The sequence below is a fragment of the Neoarius graeffei genome, chromosome 14 (assembly GCF_027579695.1).
Source record: "Neoarius graeffei isolate fNeoGra1 chromosome 14, fNeoGra1.pri, whole genome shotgun sequence".
Lineage (NCBI taxonomy): Eukaryota > Metazoa > Chordata > Actinopteri > Siluriformes > Ariidae > Neoarius > Neoarius graeffei.
This window is the reverse complement of record NC_083582.1, coordinates 18,449,292-18,476,428: the sequence shown is the minus strand read 5'-3', so window position 1 is coordinate 18,476,428 and position 27,137 is coordinate 18,449,292. Positions and strand designations below refer to the sequence as shown.

The following is a 27,137-nucleotide window of genomic DNA, read 5'->3' as shown; positions in this document are numbered from 1 at the left end:
GCTAATTTAAACACCTCTACAAAGTTACTCTTAGTAACCTCAGACTGACGAAGGCGTATATCATTAGCTCCTGCATGGATAACTATCTTTGAGAACCTGTGCTTACCTAGGACCCTAAGATTACCTGCTATGTCCGGCGCCCTGGCTCCCGGTATACACCTGACTAAAGCTGCTGGTGCCCCTAAAGGCTGAGCTAATTTCACGTGCCGTATGATAGAGTCCCCTATAACCAGAGCTCTTTCAGGTTTCTCAGTGGGTGCATCACTAAGGAGAGCAAACCTGTTCGATACGTGACGCGGAGAGGAGTGGTGCTCCCGTGGGCGAGCCTCAGCGGTAGCTTTGGCTCTACGCTTATGCCGCCGAGCCGTCACCCATTCGCCCCGCTGTAAGGGCTCTAATGCCGGAGTTGGGGGATTGCTAACTCCACCTAGGGCGTCCAGACTTTCCCTAACAGAAACTACACTGTTCTCACGCTCACTAACCTGCTCTAAAGCCTGGACACGCGCTTCTAGCACTGAAATCTTCTCCATCAGAGAGCTAACTAATCTGCACTTATCACAAGTAAAGCTAATAGAGCTATCGCTAGTGACGGAGGAAGAATGACTAAACATCCTGCACTCAGCACACTGAACAGGCTGAAGGTGTGCCATGATGAAAAGATTCACGTACCTTAAATGAAGATCTGTTGATATTAAAGCAGATCAGATGGCCTCCGCTTGTGGACTTTACACAGGAGGAGAGAAAAAGAAAGCTTCCGGTCTCGGCGTTCTTCCGAAAAAAGAAAGAGAAAAAACCGGGAAAAAAAACGGAAAAAGGAAAGCGAAAGTGAAAAGTACAAAAATGAAAGCGACAGTATAATAAAAATGAAGAGGATACTGGAAATTTATTTATAGAAAAAAGTTAAAAAAGGATTAGTAATTAACGCCGGCACTCGCGGGAAAAAGGACTCGGCGCTTACCTTCCCTGACTCTGCCCTCCATTCACAGACCGACGCTTGACCATGCCCCCGCTGCCACAACACTATAGTACCCACCATACAGGTCAGACAATACCCAAACCATTAGCCCTGGATGAATATCCTAGTCTACCAATACATGCTGTGTGCTCACTCCATTTAAATCACAAAATGAGATGGAGGACAAAACAGAAGAGTAGAGACTGAAGAAAACCCATCAAGGAGATGTAGAGGAAAAGCACATTTTTAGATTTATTCTTATGCTTTTAGTGATCTTTAGAAAATTAAGCTTTAAAAGACACTGTGTAGGGGAAGAATATAATTTTTAGAGAACTCCTATCTCTTAGACGTTCGGAAGGTCAGACACTGTGTCTCATGTTTCTGTAAGATGAAGAATGCTGTTTATGTTGCATTTTCTAGGTTAGTAAAACATGCGCACGTGCAGAGACAGTGTTTTGTGATAGAGTGAGTGCCTAGGCTGGACACCCTGACACTAAGAAGATATCTGTTGTATTATTGTTATTTTGACAAGTATATAACGATGGGTGTGGGAAAGCAAGGGTGCTCTCTCTGGGTGAAATTCTTTCATTCGAGAAAGCCCTCTTGCAAGGTGTATATACTTTTAATTCATCTTTTCAATACATTTATTTCTGTTTGTTTCTTCCTAACATCCTGGAATTTTATTACACTTTTCTGCCACAGAGACGAAGCAGCTACAGTACACAAGCAGAAGCTGGAAGGCTACTACTCTACTGCTGATACCAGACGCATGTGGCAAGTCTTACAGCAGATCACCATGACAGAAATCACCAATACTACCATCTCCTTACCCAAACAATAAACTCTATTCCTGCTTTGAGACCTCCAATGGCGAGACATAGAGAATCAACCCCCACAAATCAGCAGGCCCAGATAACATCCCTAGCTGGGCCCTCAAGACCTGTGCTACAGAACTGACTGATGTCTTCACCTCCATCTTTACTCTGTCCCTTACACAGGCCACAGTCCCAACACATTTTAAAACCACCACCATCATCCCAGTCCCCAGAAAGAGCCCAGTTGCACTCACTCCTAGTGCTTTAACAGAGTGGTGCTGAACCACATCCAGAGTAACATACTTGAGTCACTGGACCCCAGGCAGTACACGTACTGCCCTAACAGATCCATTGTGGACACTATCTCAGCAACTCCGCATACAACTCTCTCCTGCCTGGGGGAAAAAAAAACCCACTTATGTCAGAATGCTCATCAATGATTACAGCTCAGCCTTTAATACAGTCCTCCCCGCAAACTCACAAACAAACTGTACAACCTCAGCCTGAACCCTGCACTTTGTGACTGGCTGTTAGATTTCCTCACTGGCAGACTGCAATCTGTCAGAACTGGAGACCTAATTTCAGTGTGCTCCAGGGACATTTCAACAAGACAATGCAAAACCACATTCTGCACACATTACAAAAGGTATGGCTGTGGAAGAAGAGGGTGCCTGTCCTCTCTGTCCTCAATAGAGAATGTGTGGAGAGTTTTGAAATGAAAAATGACAGCGAAGACCCCTTAAGGCACACCTTAAGACCTGTTTGCAGGAAGAATGGGACAAAATAACACCTGAAACACTTCACTTGGTGTCTTCAGTCCATAAACATATTTTAAGTGTTGTGATAAAAATGGAAACATTATAAAGTGGTAAATGCTTTACTCGCCTAACTTTTTTTTTGAATTGTGTTGCAAGAATCAAAATAAGCTGCATTTTTTTTTAATAATTCATGAGGTAAAACATCAAATAATGTGCTGTTGTACTGTTTTCAGGTCAAAGATTATTTCCAAATCATTGTTTTCCGTTTTAATTTAAAACTTCAACGTACTATCCCAACTTTTTCTGATTAGGGGTTGGAAATAAATAATTTTACTGAATAATTAATGTAAATAAAAAAATAATAGATAATTAATATTTAACTGCTGTAAATTACCATAATTTTTGAACTGTCCATTTGTGAGGGACGTGGAACCTGTAAAATTTGAGATCTGACATGAGAACTAGCATCAAGTTCCAGACGATATGTTGTGCAATAGATATTATGTCACCAAAACATTTGTCAAATTTGACAAGGACTACAAATAGCAGGTAAATGATTCCACTGTAAACTTCTAATATTTGGTGTCAAGGTTAACAGACAATTCTGACTTCGTCCAAACACTTACCTTTAGGAGACTGAACCCTGTGAAATAGGAGCTAAAACTGAGACTACTGTCTCTTCTACATGACTGAGCACTGACAATTTGGGAACAGGACAAGGAGCCAGAACGCAGAAACTCTGAAAAGAAAAAGAAAAAAAAAATCTAACTTTTTAATCGACATCCTTGCAATTAGAGGATAATTCAACTGAACCATACTTGCAGGACTGCGCTCGATACAGGTGGAAGACGCCACGCCCGATGATGGCTGTCTGAGCACACTCAGTATGGATGTGGTGTTGTAATATGTCAGAATGACATCATCAACCTGTGACAGACAGAATATGAAGGTGATGCGCCATCATTCTACAGAAGGTGAACAAGTGTGCAGGAGTACAGTGAAGCAATACAAACTCTTATGAAGGCACCAGTGCCAATGTTTCGTAATCGAAAATTTTTGGCTTTTGAAGGGTCAGTGCACAAATTTGTGCAGATCTTTATAACCAATAAAGACAATGTAATAAAACTGTTGTACTACTGTAAATACAATTATATGAATACGAATTCCTTGTAGTTCTTACTGATTTTAAATGCTCGACTTGGACCTGAAGATGTACCCTTTTCGTTTCATCCCATCTCTAACAGAAACTGAGAGTTGCTTGCAGAATTTATGATGGCACATGATTTAATTACATCCAACACTCAATTCTCACAAGAAAAAGAGGAGACTTTGGACTTTTCAAGATCAAGGGACTGGTGAACGCCGACAGCTTGATTACATATTAGTATGCTGGAAATGGAGAAATTCTATTCAAAACTTCCAAGCACACAGCTTCTTCAGAACAGTAGGATCAGATCACAGAGTTGCCATTGCAAAAATAAAACTAAGCTTCAGAGTATCAAAATCCCACTGGCAACTGAAATATAATCGGAATGCATTCTCATTAAATTCTGATCTACAAACAAATTATGCAGTGGAAGTTTGGAACTGATTTCAAGAGTTAAATACAATTAAAGGTATTACTGACCGCTATAAACATTTTGTTCAAGCTAATTATGAGGCAATGAAAGAATTTGTGCCAGTGAAAATAAAGGCAAAATGTTCAAGATCTTTACAGCCGGACATTGTAAGAGCAAGACAACATGTAGCTAAGGCAAACCAGAATCTGAGCCAAGAATGGAATTTGGACAACGTTGAAGAATTAAACTCTGCAAAAAGGATACGGTTTGAAACATACAATAATACTTTATTGTAAAGAACAAGAACTAAAAGAAATGACAAGTCAAGTTGAACATTGCCATAATGAAGCAAAATATGAAGAAGCTTGGAGCATGATCAATTAAATGGCAGGGTGGAAGAAAACTAAGGAAGAACAAATCTGTGGAGCCAATGCACAAGAAAGGGTAAAATCTTGGTTTAACCATTTTAGTAACCTGCTCGGTAAAGCACCAACAGCAGACAATGAAAATGAAAGCATTCCTACAGTATTTAACAATCTAAATATCAAGGATGGTCCATTTAGAAATGATGAGCTTCAAAAAGTAAAAATAAAATTAAAGAATAGAAAGAGTCCAGGACCTGATGGTATACCACCAGAAGTAATCAAAAACTGATTTTGATGACATTATTTTGGAGTTTTGCAACAATGCTTTAATGAATGAACTAAGACCCAAACAATGGTCATTATCAAACATACAACCTGTCCCAAAATTAGGTGAGCTCTCTTTAACAGACAACTATAGAGGATCCTCAAAACATTATTGTTCTTGATTATACTCTAATCAATGCTATCAATAATCATGAAGCCGATTTAGGTTTTACCATCACACCTAGACATCCAGCTTTGACAATAACCCATCTCGACTATGCAGGTGATATTAGTTTAGTCTAACTTGCATTATCTCTAAGCTAATGAATCACATGATCTTAAACCACATCAGAGAAAAGCTTGATTTTCACTTAAGAGTCAATCAAAATGGTTTTCAGAAAAGCCATTCAATGCTCTCTCAAATTATAGCACTCTGTAGAATTATTGAGGAAATGAAAAAGAACAACTTGTCTGCTGTCCTCTGTTTAATCAATTTCAAGAAAGCGTTTGATAGTATCCAGAGAGGCAAAATGCTTAGGATCCTCAAAGCATATGACATTCCACCACATCTCCTGAATGCAATTGAAATGATGTACATAGACACTCATGCAAGAGTCCTCTCTCCAGATGGAATCACAGATGAATTTGAGATCAAAGCTGGTGTGTTGCAAGGTGATACCCTTGCACCATACCTCTTCACCATTATTGTTCTTGATTATGCTCTAATCAATGCTATCAATAATCATGAAGCCGATCAAGGTTTTACCATCACACCTAGACATCCAGCAGTGACAATAACCCATCTTGACTATACAGATATTAGTTTATTGTCTAACACAATGAAACAAGCACAGCAACTTCTGACAAGTGTAGAAAATGAATGTAAAAAAGTAAGACTTCACTTGAATGCCAAGAAGACAGAATTCATGACTCTTAATGTACCATCTTCACATGTCCCCCTTAAAATTGCTGAAAGGCTAAACCTCAGAGAAGTAAATGACTTTAAATATCTCAGTGCTTGGGTACAATCTTCTGAGCAAGACATAAAAATTAGAAAAACATTAGCTTTGAATAAAATGAAAACGCTCTGGACAAAATGAAAACTGTGTGGAAATCTAATTTATCCTGTATTGTAAAGCTGTCATTTTTCATTGCTGTAGTCAAAACAGTGCCTACTTTCCTACTTTCCTATATGGATCAGAAAGCTGGACTTTAACAAAACAACTTTAACGGTCACTAAATGGTACTTATATAAGAATGCTAAGTACAGTACTCAATGTCAGATAGCAAGATCATATTCCAAGTACAGTTCTGTATGGAGAACTACCATCTATTTGCAGCAAAATAGCTGTCAGGAGAATGGATGTTGCTGGTCACTGTCATCCTCAGTGTGGGAGCCTGTGTATGATTCAAAGAAATTGTGGTAGACCAATCAAGACATACACTGACTTACTGAAAGATGATGTTGGTGTCAACACAAAAGAGGAACTCCCATGATGTATGGACAATTGGGATGACTGGCGTGTAAGACAGCAGGCTTACCTGTGGGCGGCGTAAGTAAGTAAGAAATTAATTACTAAAAAAAATATTTCCTTGTTGATTTTTATTAATAGTATATAATACGTTATGAGCAAAACCGATAAAATTATTTTTGATTGGCACTGAAAGCAAAATTTTCTTCTTCTACAGTGTGCACCATTTTCATACACAAAGAGATGGAAGGGTCTAAATGTTACGGCCAAAAGCAGGGCTTTCCCAGTCTCCTGCATAAATAGAAATAATTTAACCAATTAGAAAATAAAATTCTTAACATGTATTTGCATGCAAAGTCCACAGAAGCAATCCCCCAGTAAACCACCTGTGAAACTTTCAAAGTTGCATTTTAAATCACAAATCTGATAAACACTGGAACAAAATAGGTATCAACATAATCCTTGGTGTATAAAGAATCGATCTGCAAACGGATTTTTAAAACCCTGACAATTTTTTCATAAACTGATATAAAATGATTGCAGTCTTGGTTGTTTTTAAGGCCACCATTAGAGTGGTGCTTGAAAGTTTGTGAACCCTTGAGAAATTTTCTATATTTCTGCATAAATATGACCTAAAACAACATCAGAGTTTCACACAAGTCCTAAAAGTAGATAAAGAGAACCCAGTTAAACAAATGAGACAGAAATATACTTGGTCATTTATTTATTGAGGAAAATGATCCAATATTACATATCTGTGAGTGGCAAAAGTATGTGAACCTCTAGGATTAGCAGTTAATTTGAAGGTGAAATTAGAGTCAGGTGTTTTCAATCAATGGGATGACAATCAGGTGTGAGTGGGCACCCTATTTTATTTAAAGAACAGGGATCTATCAAAGTCTGATCTTCACAACCCATGTTTGTGGAAGTGTATCATGGCACGAACAAAGGAGATTTCTAAGGACCTCAGAAAAAACGTTGATGCTAATCAGGCTAGAAAAGGTTACAAAACCATCTCTAAAGAGGTTGGACTCCACCAATCCACAGTCAGACAGATTGTGTACAAAAATGGAGGAAATTTAAGACCATTGTTACCCTCCCCAGGAGCGGTCAACCAACAAAGATCACTCCAAGAGCAAGGCATGTAATAGTCAGTGAGGTCACAAAGGACCCCAGGGTAACTTCTAAGCAACTGAAGGCCTCTCTCACATTGGCTAATGTTAATGTTCATGAGTCCACCATCAGGAGAACATTGAACAACAATGGTGTGCATGGCAGGGTTGGAAGGAGAAAGCCACTGCTCTTCAAAAGGAACATTGCTGCTTGTCTGCAGTTTGCTAAAAATCATGTGGACAAGCCAGAAGGCTATTGGTAAAATGTTTTGTGGACAGATGAGACCAAAATAGAACTTTTTGGTTTAAACAAGAAGTGTTATGTTTGGAGAAAGGAAAACACTGCATTCCAGCATAAGAACCTTATCACATCTGTGAAACATGGTGGTGGTAGCATGATGGTTTGGGCCTGTTTTGCTGCATTTGGGCCAGGATGACTTGCCATCATTGATGGAACAATGAATTCTGAATTACACCAGCCAAATCTAAAGGAAAAATGTCAGGAGATCTGTCCATGAACTGAGTCTCAAGAGAAGGTGGGTCATGCAGCAAGACAATGACCCTAAGTACACAAGTCATTCGACCAAAGAATGGTGAAAAAGGAATAAAGTTAATGTTTTAGAATGGCCAAGTCAAAGTCCTGACCTTAATCCAATTGAAATGTTGTGGAAGGACCTGAAATGAGCAGTTCATGTGAGGAAACCCACCAACATCCCAGAGTTGAAGCTGTTCTGTACGGAGGAATGGGCTAAAATTCTTCCAAGCCGGTGTGCAGGACTGATCAACAGTTACCGGAAACATTGAGTTGCAGTTACTGTTGCACGGGGTGGGGGGTCACACCAGATACTGAAAGCAAAGGTTCACATACTGTTGCCACTCACATATGTAATATTGGATCATTTTCCTCAATAAATAAATGACCAAGTACAATATTTTTGTCTCATTTGTTTAACTGGGTTTGCTTTATCTACTTTTAGGACTTGTGTGAAAATCTAATGATGTTTTAGGTCATATTTATGCAGAAATATAGAAAATTCTAAAGGGTTCACAAACTTTCAAGCACCACGGTGGTGTGTGTGTGTGTGTGTGTGTGTGTGTGTGTGTGTGTGTGTGTGTGTACAACCCCGATTCCAAAAAAGTTGGGACAAAGTACAAATTGTAAATAAAAACGGAATGCAATCTATTGTGAATACAAATCTCAAAAACTGATATTGTATTCACAATAGAACCATAGACAACATATCAAATGTCGAAAGTGAGACATTTTGAAATTTCATGCCAAATATTGGCTCATTTGAAATTTCATGACAGCAACACATCTCAAAAAAGTTGGGACAGGGGCAATAAGAGGCTGGAAAAGTTAAAGGTACAAAAAAGGAACAGCTGGAGGACCAAATTGCAACTCATTAGGTCAATTGGCAATAGGTCATTGTGGCAGCGGGGGCGTGGTCAAGCGCTGGTCTGTGACAGGAGGGCGGAGCCAGGGAAGGTGAGTGGCAGAATCACTACACCTGACGGTAATTAACCTGTGTTTGTGTGTCTTCCCAGTAACTGCGCCCTATTTAAGGAGGCAGAGGGAGAGCAGAGGAGAGCTCTTCCCGGGACAAGAACACAGCGTGTGTGTGTGTGTGTATTTACCCAATAGAACTATTCTTATACTGAAAAGTCTGGCAATAAAAGCCTGTTATTACCTGAAGCTTTGTCCTGCCGTCCTCTGTGCTCCACCCACACCTAGGAGAGCTCTACAGTGGTGCCAAAACCCGGGAAAGGTGGAGCACCAACCCAGCAGCCCCATGGAATCCTCCCCGTTCGCGGACCTGGTCCACGCCCTCGCCACGGCTCAGCAAAGCCAGCACCAGGCGCTCGTCACGCTCCGAAAGGAACAAGAGCAGCGCTTCGAAGCCCTGGTGCTGGCCAAGCAGAAAGATCACGAGGCGTTCCGGCATCTCCTCGGGTTGGCGGGGTCCACCAGCGCCCCGGCCGCGGGCCCGTCTCCCCTCACCGTGACCAAGATGGGCCCGCAGGACGACCCCGAGGCGTTCCTCGCATTGTTCGAACAGGTCGCCGAAGCCTCGGGGTGGCCGATGGAGCAGCGCGCGGCGCGCCTCCTCCCCCTCCTGACGGGAGAGGCGCAGCTGGCCGCGCTACAGATCCCCGCCGACCGGCCTACGCGGACCTTCGCCGGGCCGTCCTGCAGTGCGTGGGGCGCACACCAGAACAACAGCGCCAGCGCCTCCGCACGCTGCGGTTGGAGGAAGTCGGCCGGCCGTTCGCGTTCGGCCAGCAGCTCCGGGACGCCTGTTGGCGGTGGCTGAGGGCCGACGATCGCGACCCCAAGGGAATCATCGATCAGGTGGTGCTGGAGCAGTTCATCGCCCGCTTACCAGCCGAAACCGCAGAGTGGGTCCAGTGCCACCGCCCGGCGTCGCTGGATCAGGCAGTAGGACTGGCGGAGGATCATTTGGCGGCTGTTCCGGCAGCAGGACAGCCAACGACGTCTTCTCTTCTCTCTCTCTTTCTCCCCTCCCTTCTGTGTCCCGTCCTCGCCCCATTCCCCCACCACGGAGATGGGGGCCGGCTCCACCCCAGCCGGCCCGCCGCACCCGTGGTGCCCTCCCGTTTCTCCCTTCTGTGTTTGTCTCTCCCCCCCCTCAGGTGAGTGAGCCCCAGAGCACCGGTGCAGAGGGAAAGCCCGGGCCGGTTTGCTGGCGCTGCGGGGAGCTGGGCCACCTGCAACAACAGTGCGCAGCAACGGAGGTGGGCGCGGTGGTACGGATCCCCGACGCGCCAGAGGCTGCCCTCGATCGGGCCGGAGCGTATCGCATACCGGTGAGTGTCCAAGGGGCTACATATCAGGCGTTAGTGGATTCTGGTTGCAATCAGACCTCGATCCGGCAAAGCCTGGTGCAAGACGAGGCATTGGGGGGAGCACAGGGGGTGAAGGTGTTGTGTGTGCACGGGGATGTTCACAGCTACCCTTTGGTGTCGGTCCACATATTTTTCAGAGGGGAAAAATCTATAGTGAAGGCCACCGCCTTCACTATAGATTTTTCCCCTCTGAAAAATATCCTTGCCTAACCCACTCGCCTTACCCACTCTTTAATTTTGGGGACTGATTGGCCGGGATTTCGGGGTTTAATGACGCGCCTAGTAAAGAGTGGGTCCTGCCATTTGACAGGGGGAGGTCCCGGTGTCGCTTTGGCTGGAGCTGCTGTCGCAGAGCCGTCTATGTCATCTCCGCGACAGAGTGAGGAGCCGCCGGCTCCTCCTCTTTCTGTTGGGGAATCCCTCGCGGATTTCCCATTAGAACAATCGCGAGACGAGACTCTGCGACATGCGTTTGACCAAGTGAGAGTAATCGATGGTCAAACGCTCCAGCCGAACGCCACCCCATCCTTCCCCTATTTTTCTATTATGAAGGATAGATTATACCGAGTGACGCAGGACACTCAGATGAAAGAACGAGTCACACAGCTGTTAATTCCAAAGAGCCTCCGGGAATTGGTATTTCAGGCGGCTCACTTTAATCCCATGGCTGGACACCTAGGGCAGGATAAGACACTAGCCCGAATAATGGCCCGATTCTATTGGCCGGGGATTCACGGCGATGTCCGTAGGTGGTGTACGGCGTGCCGCTAATGCCAGTTAGTAAATCCAGCGGCCATTCCAAAAGCGCCTTTGCGCCCCCTACCATTAATCGAGACCCCGTTCGAAAGAATTGGGATGGATCTTGTCAGGCCATTAGATCAGTCAACACGAGGGTACCGCTTTATATTAGTTCTGGTGGACTATGCAACGCGATACCCGGAAGCGGTGCCTCTTTGCAATATCTCAGCACGCAGTATTGCGGAGGCCCTCTTCCGCGTCATCTCCCGAGTTGGAATCCCGAAAGAGATTCTGACTGACCAAGGCACCTCATTTATGTCACGAACACTGAGCGAACTGTATGGGCTATTAGGTATTAAGCCGATCCGCACCAGCATTTATCACCCACAAACGGACAGTTTAGTTGAACGGTTCAATCGCACCCTCAAGAATATAATTAAAAAATTCCTAAGTGAGGACGCACGTAACTGGGATAAATGGCTCGAACCCTTGTTATTTGCAGTGCAAGAGGTCCCCCAAGCCTCCATGGGGTTCTCCCAGTTTGAATTGTTATCCGCGCGTAAGCCGCGCAAAACTCCACACGCTCACCCACCTAACTCAGGAGAATTTGCGGCAGACCCAGGAACGGCAAGCCCGCCTGTACAACAAGGGCACGTGCCTTAGAGAGTTCACTCCGGGAGATAAGGTACTCGTACTGTTGCCCACGTTGAGCTCCAAATTAATCGCCAAGTGGCAAGGACCCTTTGAGGTCACACGGCGAGTCGGGGACGTCGACTATGAGGTGAGGCGAACGGACGGGGGGGCCGCTACAGATCTACCACCTCAATCTGCTTAAACTCTGGAATGAGGAGGTCCCTGTGGCGTTGGTGTCGGTAGTTCCGGAGAAGGCGGAGCTGGGGCCGGAGGTTCAAAAAGAGACACTGGCATCACGTACTTCTCCGGTCCCCTGTGGAGACCACCTCTCCCCGACCCAACTTACAGAGGTCGCCCAGTTGCAGGCCAAGTTTTTGGATGTGTTCTCGCCCCTGCCCGGTCGCACTAACCTCATAGAACACCATATAGAGACGCCCCCGGGGGTGTTAGTGCGTAGCCGCCCTTACAGGCTACCCGAACACAAAAAAAAAAAAAAAAGGTGGTTCGGGAAGAACTTCAGACCATGCTTGAAATGGGCATCGTTGAGGAGTCCCACAGTGACTGGAGCAGCCCGGTGGTCTTGGTACCCAAGGCCGACGGGTCGGTCCGGTTCTGTGTGGACTATAGAAAAGTCAACGCGGTGTCTAAATTTGACGCATACCCAATGCCTCGTATTGACGAGCTGCTCGATCGACTAGGCACGGCTCGCTTTTACTCAACACTGGATTTGACGAAGGGATATTGGCAGATTCCCTTGACTCCATTATTCCGGGAGAAAACGGCCTTTTCCACACCGTTCGGCTTACACCAATTTGTCACACTTCCTTTTGGGCTGTTTGGGGCGCCCGCTACATTTCAGCGGCTGATGGACAGGGTCCTCCGGCCCCACGCCACCTATGCGGCCGCATATCTTGATATAATCATTCATAGTAACGACTGGCAGTGGCACTTGCAACACCTGAGGGCCATCCTTAGGTCGCTGAGGCGGGCGGGTCTCACTGCCAACCCGAAGAAATGTGCGATTGGGCGGGTGGAAGTACGGTATCTGGGCTTCCACTTGGGCAACGGGCAGGTGCGTCCCCAAATTAATAAAACAGCAGCGATTGCGGCCTGCCCGAGGCCCAAGACCAAAAAGGGGGTGAGACAGTTCCTGGGGCTGGCTGGCTACTATCGTAGGTTTATACCTAATTATTCGGACATCACCAGCCCGCTGACTGACCTCACTAAAAAGGGGGTGCCAGATCCAGTCCAGTGGACGGAGCAGTGCCAGCGGGCTTTCTCTGAGGTAAAGGCTGCACTGTGTGGGGGGCCACTATTACACTCCCCTGACTTTTCTCTCCCTTTTGTGTTGCAGACCGACGCGTCGGACAGAGGGCTGGGGGCGGTGTTGTCCCGGGAGGTGGAGGGGGAGGACCGCCCCATCCTGTACATTAGCAGGAAGCTGTCGGTGCGTGAGGGGCACTACAGCACTATTGAGAAAGAATGCCTGGCAATCAAGTGGGCGGTCCTCGCCCTCCATTACTACCTGCTGGGGCGCCCTTTCACCCTCTGTTCGGACCACGCGCCCCTCCAGTGGCTCCACCACATGAAAGATGCCAACGCGCGGATCACCCGTTGGTATCTGGCACTCCAACCCTTCAATTTCAAGGTGGTCCACAGGCCGGGGGTGCAGATGGTCGTGGCGGACTTCCTCTCCCGTCAAGGGGGGGGGGGGGGGAGAGTCGGCTGCGGGCCGGATGGCTGCCCTGCCTGAGTCGGGCAGTGGGGGTATGTGGCAGCGGGGGCGTGGTCAAGCGCCGGTCTGTGACAGGAGGACGGAGCCAGGGAAGGTGAGTGGCAGAATCACTACAGCTGACGGTAATTAACCTGTGTTTGTGTGTCTTCCCAGTAACCGCGCCCTATTTAAGGAGGCAGAGGGAGAGCAGAGGAGAGCTCTTCCCGGGACAAGAACACAGCGTGTGTGTGTATATTTACCCAATAGAACTATTGTTATACTGAAAAGTCTGGCAATAAAAGCCTGTTATTACCTGAAGCTTTGTCCTGCTGTCCCTCTGTGCTCCATCCACACCTAAGAGAGCTCTACAGTCATTCACATGACTGGGTATAAAAAGAGCATCTTGGCATGGCAGCGGCTCTCAGAAGTAAAGATGGGAAGAGGATCACCAATCCCCCTAATTCTGCGCCGACAAATAGTGGAGCAATATCAGAAAAGAGTTCAACAGTGTAAAATTGCAAAGAGTTTGAACATATCACCATCTAAGGTGCATAATAACATCAAAAGATTCAGAGAATCTGGAAGAATCTCTGTGCGTAAGGGTCAAGACCAGAAAACCATACTGGGTGCCCATGATCTTTGGGCCCTTAGACGGCACTGCATCACATACAAGCATGCTTCTGGATTGGAAATCACAAAATGGGCTCAGGAATATTTCCAGGAAAATTATCTGTGAACACAATTCACCGTGCCATCCGCCGTTGCCAGCTAAAACTCTATAGTTCAAAGAAGCCGCCGTATCTAAATATGATCCAGAAGCGCAGACGTCTTCTCTGGGCCAAGGCTCATTTAAAATGGACTGTGGCAAAGTGGAAAACTGTTCTGTGGTCAGACGAATCAAAATTTGAAGTTCTTTATGGAAATCAGGGACGCCGTGTCATTCGGACTAAAGAGGAGAAGGATGACCCAAGTCGTTATCAGTGCTCATTTCAGAAGCCTGAACCTCTGATGGTATGGGATTGCATTAGTGCGTGTGGCAATGGGCAGCTTACACATCTGGAAAGACACCATCAATGCTGAAAGGTATATCCAGGTTCTAGAGCAACATACATATGCTCCCATCTAGACGACGTCTCTTTCAGGGAAGACCTTGCATTTTCCAACATGACAATGCCAAACCACATACTGCATCAATTACAGCATCATGGCTGCGTAGAAGAAGGGTCTGGGTACTGAACTGGCCAGCCTGCAGTCCAGATCTTTCACCCATAGAAAACATTTGGCGCATCATAAAATGGAAGATACGACAAAAAAGACCTAAGACAGTTGAGCAACTAGAATCCTACATTAGACAAGAATGGGTTAACATTCCTGTCCCTAAACTTGAGCAACTTGTCTCCTCAGTCCCCAGACATTTACAGACTGTTGTAAAGAGAAAAGGGGATGTCTCATAGTGGTAAACATGGCCTTGTCCCAACTTTTTTGAGATGTGGTGTTGTCATGAAATTTAAAATCACCTAATTTTTCTCTTTAAATGATACATTTTCTCAGTTTAAACATTTGATATGTCATCTATGTTCTATTCTGAATAAAATATGGAATTTTGAAACTTCCACATCATTGCATTCCGTTTTCATTTACAATTTGTACTTTTTTGGAATTGGGATTTTATATATATAATGATATTTTTATTTTCCGCGGCACGGTGGTGTAGTGGTTCGCGCTGTCGCCTCACAGCAAGAAGGTCCGGGTTCGAGCCCCGTGACCAGTGAGGGCCTTTCTGTGAGGAGTTTGCATGTTCTCCCCGTGTCTGCGTGGGTTTCCTCCGGGTGCTCCGGTTTCCCCCACAGTCCAAAAACATGCAGGTTAGGTTAACTGGTGACTCTAAATTGACCGTAGGTGTGAATGTGAATGGTTGTCTGTGTCTATGTGTCAGCCCTGCGATGACCTGGCGACTTGTCCAGGGTGTACCCCGCCTTTCACCCGTAGTCAGCTGGGATAGGCTCCAGCTTGCCTGCGACCCTGTAGAACAGGATAATGCGGCTACAGATAATGAGATGAGAAATATATTTCGTTATTATATTTCTTTTTCTAAATATTTATCAACATACTGCCATTGTGACACGGGAGCCTGTGATTGGTAGACAGCCGATAAAGGGTGTCTCCCATTGGTTGTAAATCATGACAAAAATCATAAAACACATTCAGGAGCCACTGATTGGCTGTTCACATACTGGAGATGTCCAGTGTCTGTTGCTGTTGTCCAAAGAAAACTACAGCTAAAAAAGCTCGACTACTGGATTACTTGGACAATCTTTGTCAAAAAGAAGCAAAGGATAGCTATACACAGAAATTAGAGTTTATTAGCGGTTGTATGAGGGGAGATCTGCGCTGGGGGACCTCTACCAAAGGGCGACTGCACCCAGACACTGGACACCAGACACTGGACACCAGACACTGGATACCAGACACTGGATACCAGACACTGGATACCAGACACTGGATAGCCCTAAGGCACGTCCACGGAGGGAGACTCCCAACTCTCCCTTGTGGCTCCAAGCAGCTGACACGAATGCCAGTGGTCACACCCCGGCAAACCCTCTTGGTCGAGGGGCTAAACCAAGTGAGGGGGCCAGAAGAGGACTGAGAACCCACTGGCTACAGAAAGTGTCTACTAGCTACATCCCAAGTGAACTATGGAAGCACAGCATGAGCAAACAGAGATGGACGGGGGTTTTGGTACCTCCAGGAGACGTGGTCCCGCCCTACTGACTACTGGAGAAGAGGGAGTTGCTGTCGCTATGGACCCGAGGACGGCGTGGCGGACCCAAACCCAGATGGTGATCCTGATGGCAACCATAATGGAAGGTCCAACACTGATGGAAGAGGAAGTACCGGCAGAATCAACCTGCGAAAGACCATAAGAATGGCAGCTTGGAATGTATGAACTTTACACCAAGCAGGGAAGCTCAGTAACATACTAAGAGAAATGGAAAGGTGTGACATCAATGTCCTCAGTGTCGCCGAAACCCACTGGCCCAGAACTGGATTCTTCACAACTACAGATGGAGAGATGGTTATCTATTCAGGGGGAGAAATATACAGAGCAGGAGTTGTGGTCTTACTATCCCAAACAGCAGCCAGAAGTATGCTATCCTACAAAGCTGTGAGCGACAGCATTCTGCTAGTACGCATCATGGCATCCCCTTTCAACATCTACATGATACAGGTGTACGCTCCAACCGCAGATGCCCCAGACGAGGAAGTGGAAATGTTCTACGACCAAATCCAACAGCTACTGCTGGAGTGCCCAAGCCAGGACATCGCCATGGTGATGGGAGACTTCAACGCCAAAGTAGGTGCGGATAGGCTTGAAGATGTTTGTGGACCCTACAGTCTAGGATCACCCAATGAGCGAGGGGAATGGCTGGTGGAATGCTGCCAAGACAATGGACTGTTTAATCACCAATACAGCCTTCAAGCATCATGAAAGGCGGCGCTACACATGGCTGTCCCCAGGGGGCAGGTACAGGAACCAGATCGACTACATCCTCATCGGCAAGAGATGGAGGAAGTGTGTCACCAACTGCTGATCATACTCTGGACCTGACTGTGGATTAGACAACAACACGGTGGTGGCAAGTGGCAAGAAGTGTGGTAGGAGGAAACAGAGAGCCCACCTTAATCTAGAAGCACTAGAGACACCAACAGTACGGGAAACTTACAACATCGAAGTCCACAACAGACTTGAGGCTCTAAACCTACTCTAGGAAGAAAGAACACCGGACGAGTTCTCAGTGTCATTTACTGAGGCCATCAAAGCTGTAGCAGAGAAAGCACTGAGAAAAGCACTTAGGAAAGCAAACCACCCATGGATATCACAAGAGACACTTGACCTAATAGACAGAAGGTGCGAGCTGAAAACACAGCACAACACAGAAAGCAGAGAGCTGCTCTACAGGGAAGTGGACAAGCAAGTTCAAAGGGAGGCAAGGAAAGACAAAGCAAGGTGGCTGGAAGAGCAATGTGCTGAGATGGAGCAGGGTCTCGAAGGTAACAGGTCTCTCAGGAAGTCATAGAGCATCATCAAGAAGCTGAGGAAAGGTTTCCAACCCAAACAAAGGAACATCAAGAGCGAGGATAACCAGGTGCTCACTGATCTCCAGAGCATTCTACAGCGATGGAAACAGTACTGTGAGCAGCTGTACAAAGATAACACACTACACTCTGTTGCTGACAACAAGCACGACATACCTAGTGAGGAGGCAGATGATCCCTTTCCAGAAATCCTAGAATCCGAAGTGGAACATGCTATCAAGTGCCTACCAAAGAACAAAGCAGCTGGTGTAGACGATCTGCCAGCAGAACTTTTGAAAACTGACAACCCAACAATAACAAAAGCCTTGTGCTGTCTTTGTAACAAGATCCTAAAGACTGGAGAATGGCCCACAGACTGGGTACGGTCAGTGTTCATCATCCCCAAAAAGCCAGGAACCACCGACTGTTCAGAGTATTGCACCATCGCCCTGATAACTCATGCCAGCAAGATTCTACTGCACATTCTGCTGAAGCATATGGAGAGGGTGGCAGATCAAGAATTTGCTGAGGAACAGATAGGGTTCAGGAAGAAAGTGGGAACCAGGGACCAAATATTCAATGTCAGGATTTTAATGGAGAAAACACGAAAGAGTAATGCAAATCTTTTTATGGCATTTATTGACTACAAAAATGCTTCTGACTCAGTAAGGCACAAAACCCTCTGGAGAGTAATGGAAACAATGGGAGTCTCTAAGTATATAGTCAATTCACTACGCCAGCTGTACAGATGCCAACAGGCAGCAGTGAGAGTGGAGGAGGAGCTGACTGACTGGTTCGAAGTCACAAAAGGCGTGCAGCAGGGATGTCTGGTCTCACCAATCTGTTTTAATTTCTATTCTGAAGCAGTGATGAGAGAATCTGCAGGCGAACTCTCATGGATTGGTGTCAACATCAATGGGATGACCATAAACAACTTAAGATTTGCAGACAACATCGTCCTATTAGCCACTTCACCGGAGAGACTTCAAGAGCTGCTGGACCTAGTAAATACTGTGTCCATGGAGTACAGTCTGGAGATCAGCACTAAGAAGACCAAGGTCATGGCAACAACTAAACAACCTATAGAACTGAAGATCTGCTGCCAGGGAGTCCTGCTGGAACAGGTGTCAACGTTCAAGTACCTGGGTGCCATTATTGACGAAACAGCTGGAAGCAGTTGCGAGGTTAATGCACGCTTGGGAGCAGCACGGGCAGCCCTTAGTTCCCTGGAGGTCATCTGGAAGGATAGAGCCTTAAGGATGGCTCTATCAAATTGAGGGTGCTGAAAGCTCTGGTCTGGCCCATAGTGACGTACGGCTGCGAAGCATGGACACGTTACGCTAAGGATACTCAGAAGATCCAAGCCTTCGAGATGAAGTGCTACAGGAAGCTACTAAGGGTCAGCTGGACAGAACATCGCACCAACATCTCAGTTCTGGAAGAGATGGGGATGGAAAGAACACTTCTAACCATGGTAAAAAAAAACGGAAGCTCCAGTACTTTGGACATGTCACCAGATCCCAGAACATCTTAACCCACATCCTGCAAGGAATGCACCAGAAGCAGAGGGAGGCCAAGCAGGAGATGGGGAGACAACGTCAGGGACTGGACAGGCAGGACATGATCAGACTGTACGCAGAGAGCTAAGGACAGGACAGGATGGAGGAAGCTGGTGCTGGAAGCTACCATAGTCCCCGACCCTCAAAATGAGGATGGGACAAGGTGAGGTGAGCGGTTGTGATCCGTACAAATTTCCTTGAAATGACTGGAGTGATGGTGCAGATTTGTGGCCTAGCATTAGCTACATGTTGGAATACTTTTCCTGAAAAGTCCCAACACAGAAGAACATTAAAAAAAAAGAAACTACAAAAGCAAGAAAACCTTCTTTGTGTAAAGACTTTTTCCCGACATCAGCTTTTGGGAACAGAATGTTGTGAATGCCAAAGCATTTACTCTCAAAGTAACATGAACTGTGGGCTAGATCTTATTCCCACCCCTCTACGTCTCAACAACCCCAAGGACATGTACAACCCCAATTCCAAAAAAGTTGGGACAAAGTACAAATTGTAAATAAAAACGGAATGCAATGATGTGGAAGTTTCAAAATTCCATATTTTATTCAGAATAGAACATAGATGACATATCAAATGTTTAAACTGAGAAAATGTATCATTTAAAGAGAAAAATTAGGTGATTTTAAATTTCATGACGACAACATCTCAAAAAAGTTGGGACAAGGCCATGTTTACCACTGTGAGACCTCCCCTTTTCTCTTTATTTTCAAGTTTTATTTGTACAGCGCTTTTAACAATAAACATTGTCGCAAAGCAGGACAAGCAAGTTCAAAGGGAGGCAAGGAAAGACAAAGCAAGGTGGCTGGAAGAGCAATGTGCTGAGATGGAGCAGGGTCTCGAAGGTAACAGAAATTGTCAGAAATAAGTCTACCCAGTTAATTCTCTTTACAACAGTCTGTAAACGTCTGGGGACTGAGGAGACAAGTTGCTCAAGTTTAGAGATAGGAATGTTAACCCATTCTTGTCTAATGTAGGATTCTAGTTGCTCAACTGTCTTAGGTCTTTTTTGTCGTATCTTCCGTTTTATGATGCGCCAAATGTTTTCTATGGGTGAAAGATCTGGACTGCAGGCTGGCCAGTTCAGTACCCGGACCCTTCTTCTACGCAGCCATGATGCTGTAATTGATGCAGTATGTGGTTTGGCATTGCCATGTTGGAAAATGCAAGGTCTTCCCTGAAAGAGACGCCGTCTGGATGGGAGCATATGTTGCTCTAGAACCTGGATATACCTTTCAGCATTGATGGTGTCTTTCCAGATGTGTAAGCTGCCCATTGCCACACGCACTAATGCAACCCCATACCATCAGAGATGCAGGCTTCTGAACTGAGCGCTGATAACAACTTGGGTCGTCCTTCTCCTCTTTAGTCCGAATGACACGGTGTCCCTGATTTCCATAAAGAACTTCAGATTTTGATTCGTCTGACCACAGAACAGTTTTCCACTTTGCCACAGTCCATTTTAAATGAGCCTTGGCCCAGAGAACACGTCTGCGCTTCTGGATCATGTTTAGATACAGCTTCTTCTTTGAACTATAGAGTTTTAGCTGGCAACGGCGGATGGCACGGTGAATTGTGTTCACAGATAATGTTCTCTGGAAATATTCCTGAGCCCATTTTGTGATTTCCAATACAGAAGCATGCCTGTATGTGATGAAGTGCTGTCTAAGGGCCCGAAGATCACGGGCACCCAGTATGGTTTTCCGGCCTTGATCCTTACGCACAGAGATTCTTCCAGATTCTCTGAATCTTTTGATGATATTATGCACTGTAGATGATGATATGTTCAAACTCTCTGCAATTTTACACTGTCGAACTCCTTTCTGATATTGCTCCACTATTTGTCAGTGCAGAATTAGGGGGATTAGTGATCCTCTTCCCATCTTTACTTCTGAGCCGCTGCCACTCCAAGATGCTCTTTTTATACCCAGTCATGTTAAATGACCTATTGCCAATTGACCTAATGAGTTGCAATTTGGTCCTCTAGCTGTTCCTTTTTTGTACCTTTAACTTTTCCAGCCTCTTATTGCCCCTGTCCCAACTTTGAGATGTGTTGCTGTCATGAAATTTCAAATGAGCCAATATTTGGCATGAAATTTCAAAATGTCTCACTTTCGACATTTGATATGTCGTCTGTCTTCTATTGTGAATACAATATCAGGTTTTGACATTTGTAAATTATTGCATTCCGTTTTTATTTACAATTTGTACTTTGTCCCAACTTTTTTGGAATCGGGGTTGTAATTACAGAGCTATTTGCACTTTATAATTTATACAGTGACGCTTATTATTGTTAAAACAATACCTGAAGTGTTATTTGTAAAATAACAAAATATCTTGCTCTAGACTTTCAAACAATATTGTAAGATTTTATTTTAATTTTATCTAATACTGGATGGTACAGTAATTACAAACACTAACAGAATCAGCACATTTCAGTTGTAGCTATAGTCATATAGTAACTATAATCATTCTTGTAATAATAATTTCAATAAATGGTTAATGTTTAGTTCACTCTTCATTTATTCTCAATTCAAAAGGCACAACTGAGTCACACAGGTTGATCAGTGTGTAACAGACAATAATTTTATCCAAAATAGTTTTTCCTGCCTTAATCGATTTATTTCCATTTCACATGCATGCAGCTGTGGTTAAGTTCAGTGTGTTTGTGTAGAACTCTCTTGAACTGTAGGTTCTACACTCTGGTTCCACGGTGACATTTTGCACAGGACTGTGTTCCTTTGATAACAAACAAAGCTCCAGCATTCTTATTATACTCATTCAAAACTCTCCACAGCTTAATATACCCTAAATTATTCATTCCTCTGCTACTAGAACTTCTTTCTTTCTGAATATGTCTGCATATATTGGTGTTATGGTTTTGTGGATTTATTATAATTATGCTTCTTCACCTATAAAAAATAAATAAATTAAAAAATTAAAAAAAAAAAAAAAAATCAACTGCATTCTGTCCTCTCCAAAATAAAATAAAGCTCTGGGCAAGTGGAATTGTTTTTCGGGCAAGTATGTTTTAGGTGCTGCTTGCCCATTGGGCAAGTAAGGCTGGGAGATTTTATTCAAGGACTGATTTATACATCCGGCTACATCACGGTGTCAGGAGTAGCGAGCCAATCAAGATACAGGAAACCCATCAACAATATTACATCATGCTGATATTTAACACCGCCCACAAAATGGCATTATGGCTGCACCCTGAAGTGGAACTTAAGTGAGAGGGAATACAAAACCACTATGTGGCAGCGGGGGCGTGGCCAAGTGTCGGTCTGTGACCGGAGGGCGGAGTCAGGGAAGGTGAGTGGCAGAATCACTGCACCTGAGGTTAATTAATGTGTTTGTGTGTCTTCCCCAGTGACCGCGCCCTATTTAAGGAGAGCGAGAGCCAAGGGAGCTCTCTCCCCAACCAGACGACTGGAGTGTGTGCGTGCGTGTGTGGCTGAGAGAGTGAAAGTACGCTGAAAAGTGGAAATAAAAGAGTGTTGCGAACTCAGTTCTGGCCTGCCGTCCTTCTGTGCTCCACCCACCCATCCGAACTGCTACAGTGGTGCCGAAACCCGGGACTTGGAGCGCAGAAGCAGAACAGCCCCATGGAGTCCTCCCCTTTCGCCGACCTGGTCCACACCCTCGCCACGGCCCAGCAAAGCCAGCACCAGGCACTAGTCGCCCTCCGGAAGGAACGGGAACAGCGGTTCGAGGCCCTGGTGCTGGCTCAGCAGGAAGAGCGACAGGCGTTCCGGCACCTCCTCGCACCAGCAGGGTCCACTGCCGCGAGCCCGTCCCCCTTCACCCTGATGAAGATGGGCCCGCAGGATGACCCCGAGGCCTTCCTCACGCTCTTTGAGCAGGTAGCAGAGACCTCGGGGTGGCCGGTGGAACAGCGCGCGGCGCGCCTCCTCCCCCTGCTAACGGGAGAGGCGCAGCTGGCCACGCTACAGCTCCCCGCCGACCGCCGGCTGGCCTACGCGGACCTTCGACGGGCCATCCTCCAGCGTGTGGGGCGCACCCCCGAGCAACAACGGCAGCGCTTCCGCGCTTTGCGCTTGGAGGAAGTTGGCCGGCCGTTCGCGTTTGGCCAGCAACTCTGGGACGCCTGCGGGCGGTGGTTGAGGGCCGACAACCGCGATGCCGAGGGGATCATCGACCAGGTGGTGCTGGAGCAGTTCATCGCGCGCCTACCAGCCAGAGCTGCAGAGTGGGTCCAGTGCCACCACCCGGTGTTGCTGGATCAGGCAATCGAGCTGGCGGAGGACCATTTGGCGACTGTCCCGACAGCAGGACAGCAGACAACCTCTTCTCCCCTCTCCTCTCTCTCTCCCTCTCCTCCTGTGTCTCATCCTCGCCCTGTTCCGCCACCGCGGAGGCAGGGGCCGGCCCCACCCCAGCCGGCCCGCTGCACCCGCGGTGCCCTCCAGTTTCTCCCTTCTGTGTCTGTCTCTCCCCCCCTTCAGGTGAGTGAGCCCCAGAGCACCAGTGCAGAGAGGAAGCCCGGGCCGGTTTGCTGGCGCTGCGGGGAGCCGGGCCACCTCCAACAGCAGTGCTCGGTAATGGAGGTGGGCGCGGTGGTTCGGATCCCCGATGCGCCAGGAGCCGCCCTCGATCGGGCCGGAGCGTATTGCATACCGGTGAATATCCAAGGGGATACACATCAGGCGTTGGTGGATTCTGGTTGTAATCAGACCTGAATCCACCAAAACCTGGTGCAAGACGAGGCATTGGAGGGAGCACAATTGGTGAAGGTGTTGTGTGTGCACAGGGATGTTCACAACTACCCTTTCGTGTCGGTCCACATTTTTTTCGAGGGGAAAAATTTATAGTGAAGGCGGCGGTTAATCCGTGCCTTACACACTCGATAATTTTGGGGACGGATTGGCCGGGATTTGGGGAATTAATGAGTCACCGAGTGAAGAGTGGGTCCTGCCATAGTTTAATAATGGGAGGTCCCGGTGTCACATTGGTGGGAGCAGCTGTCACAGAGCCGTCTACGTCATCTCTGCGTCAGAGTGAGCAGCTGCCGGCTCCTCCTCTCTCTATTGGGGAATCCCTCGCAGATTTTCCATTAGAGCAGTCGCGAGACGAGACTCTGCAGCATGCATTTGACCAAGTGAGAGTAATCGATGGTCAAATGCTCCAGCCAAATGCCCCCCCATCCTTCCCCTACTTTGCAATTATGAAGGATAGATTATACCGAGTGACGCAGGACACTCAAACTAAAGAGCAAGTCACGCAGCTTTTCCGAAGAGCCGCCGGGAATTGGTATTCCAGGTGGCTCACTTTAATCCCGTGGCTGGACACTTAAGGCAGGATAAAACACTAGCCTGAATAATGGCCCAGTTCTATTGGCCAGGGATTCGCAGCGATGTCCATACGTGGTGTACGGCGTGCCGCGAATGCCAGTTAGTAAATCCAGCGGCCATTCCAAAACCGCCTTTGCGCCCTCTCCCATTAATCGAGACCCCATTCGAAAGAATTGGGATGGATCTTGTCGGGCCATTAGATCGGTCAACACGAGGGTACCGCTTTATATTAGTTCTGGTGGACTATGCAATGCGATACCCGGAAGCAGTGCCTCTTCGCAATATCTCAGCACGCAGCATTGCGGAAGCGCTCTTCCGCGTTATCTCCCGAGTTGGAATCCTGAAAGAGATTCTGACTGACCAAGGCACCTCGTTTATGATACATACACTAAATGAACTGTATGGGTTGTTGGGTATTAAAGGAACAGTCCACTGTACTTCCATAATGAAATATGCTCTTATCTGAATTGAGATGAGCTGCTCCGTACCTCTCCGAGCTTTGCGCGACCTCCCAGTCAGTCAGACACAGTCAGACGTGCTGTCACTCCTGTTAGCAATGTAGCTATGGCCAATGGTATTTTTTGGGGCTGTAGTTAGATGCGACCAAACTCTTCTGTGTTTTTCCTGTTTACACAGGTTTATATGACCAGTGATATGAAACAAGTTCAGTTACACAAATTGAAACGTAGCGATTTTCTATGCTATGGAAAGTCCGCACTATAATGACAGGCATACTAACACCTTCTGTGCGCTTCGGCAGCACATTGATATCTGAGCTCCGTATCAATGCGCTGCCGAAGCGCGCAGAAGGTGTTAGTACGCCTGTCATTATAGTGCGGACTTTCCATAGCATAGAAAATCGCTACGTTTCAATTTGTGTAACTGAACTTGTTTCATATCACTGGTCATATAAACCTATGTAAACAGGAAAAACACGGAAGAGTTTGGTCGCATCTAACTACAGCCCCAAAAAATACCGTTGGCCATGCTGAGCCTAGCTACATTGCTAACAGGAGTGACAGCACGCCTGACTGCGTCTGACTGACTGGGAGGTCGCGCAAAGCTCGGAGAGGTACAGAGCAGCTCGTCTCAATTCAGATAAGAGCATATTTCATTATGGAAGTACGGTGGACTGTTCCTTTAAGCCGATCCGCACCAGCGTGTATCACCCACAAACGGACGGTTTAGTTGAATGGTTCGATTGCACCCTCAAGAATATAATTAAAAATTCCTAAGTGAGGACGCACGTAATTGAGATAAGTGGCTCGAACCCTTGTTGTTTTCAGTGCGAGAGGTCCCCCAAGCCTCCACGGGGTTCTCCCCATTTGAATTGTTATATGGGCATAAGCCGCGCGGTATTCTAGATGTGCTACGGGAAAATTGGGAGGAGGGACCTTCACCAAGTAAAAATGAAATCCAATACATTATTGACCTGCGTGCAAAACTCCACACACTCACCCACCTAACCCAGGAGAATTTGCGGCAGACCCAAGAACGACAAACCCACCTGTACGACAAGTGTACGCGCCTCAGGGAGTTCGCACCAGGAGATAAAGTACTCGTACTGTTGCCCACATTGAGCTCCAAATTAGTCGCCAAGTGGCAAGGACCCTTTGAGGTCACATGCCGAGTTGGGGACATTGACTATGAGGTGAGGCGAACGGACAGGGGTGGGGTGCTACCACCAGATTGAGGTTTACCACCTCAATCTGCTCAAACTCTGGAACAAGGAGGTCCCCGTGGCGTTGGTGTCGGTGGTTCCAGAGAAGGCGGAGCTGGGGCCAGAGGTTCAAAAGGGAACGTTGGCATCACTCCCCGACCCAACTCGCGGAGGTTGCCCAGTTGCAGACCGAGTTTTCGGATGTGTTCTCGCCCCTGCCCGGCCGCACCAACCTCATAGAGCACCACATTGAGACGCCCAAGGGGTGGTAGTGCGTAGCCGCCCTTACAGGCTACCCGAACACAAGAAAAAAGTGGTTCGGGAAGAACTCGAGGCCATGCTCGAAATGGGCATCGTTGAGGAGTCCCACAGTGACTGGAGCAGCCCGGTGGTCTTGGTACCCAAGGCTGACACGTCGGTCCGGTTCTGTGTAGACTATAGGAAAGTCAACGAGGTGTCTAAGTTCGACGCATACCCAATGCCTCGTATTGATGAGTTGCTCGATCGACTAGGCACTGCTCGCTTTTACTCGACACTGGATTTAACAAAAGGGTTATTAGCAGATCCCCTTGACTCCATTATCCTGAGAAAAAATGGCCTTTTCCACACCGTTCAGCCTACACCAGTTTGTCACACTTCATTTTGGGCTGTTTGGGGCACCCGCTACGTTTCAGCGACTGATGGATAGGGTCCTCCGCCCCCACGCCACCTATGCGGCCACCTACCTCGACGATATTATTTATAGTAATGACTGGCCGAGGCACCTCCAACATCTGAGGGCCGTCCTTAGGTCGCTGAGGCAAGCGGGTCTCACAGCCAACCCAAAGAAGTGTGCGATTGGGCGGGTGGAAGTATGGTATCTGGGCTTCCACTTGGGCAACGGGCAGGTGTGTTCCCAAATTAACAAGACAGCGGCAATTGTGGCCTGCCCGAGGCCCAAGACCAAAAAGGGGGTGAGACAATTCCTGGGGCTGGGTGGCTATTATCGTAGGTTTATACCTAATTATTCGGATGTCACCAGCCCGCTGACTGATCTGACTAAAAAGGGGGCACCAGATCCGGTCCAGTGGACGGAGCAATGCCAGTGGGCTTTTTCTGAGGTAAAGGCTGCACTGTGTGGGGGGCCACTTTTACACTCCCCTGACTTTTCTCTCCCCTTTATGTTACAGACGGATGCGTTGGACAGAGGGCTGTTTTGTCCCAGGAGGTGGAGGGGGAGGACTGCCCAGTGTTGTATATCAGTAGGAAGTTGTCGGTGCATGAG

At 46.7% G+C, this 27,137-nt stretch overlaps 1 protein-coding gene across 2 annotated transcripts in view; it reads right to left on the bottom strand.

The window, feature by feature from the left end:
* The window catches only part of LOC132898026 (tectonic-3-like), a 67,832-nt gene that overhangs the window by 28,408 nt on the left and 12,287 nt on the right, over positions 1-27,137 (bottom strand). Inside the window, exons 5-7 of one of the 2 annotated variants that reach the window (XM_060939376.1) lie at positions 3,347-3,455; positions 3,155-3,267; positions 2,923-2,961 (exon numbers count right to left, since the gene is read on the bottom strand). The exons of the other annotated variant lie outside the window; for it this stretch is intronic. Coding sequence (XP_060795359.1) covers positions 2,923-2,961; positions 3,155-3,267; positions 3,347-3,455 — 261 coding nt within the window. The remainder of the gene's footprint in view (positions 1-2,922; positions 2,962-3,154; positions 3,268-3,346; positions 3,456-27,137) is intronic. 2 annotated transcript variants of the gene reach the window in all.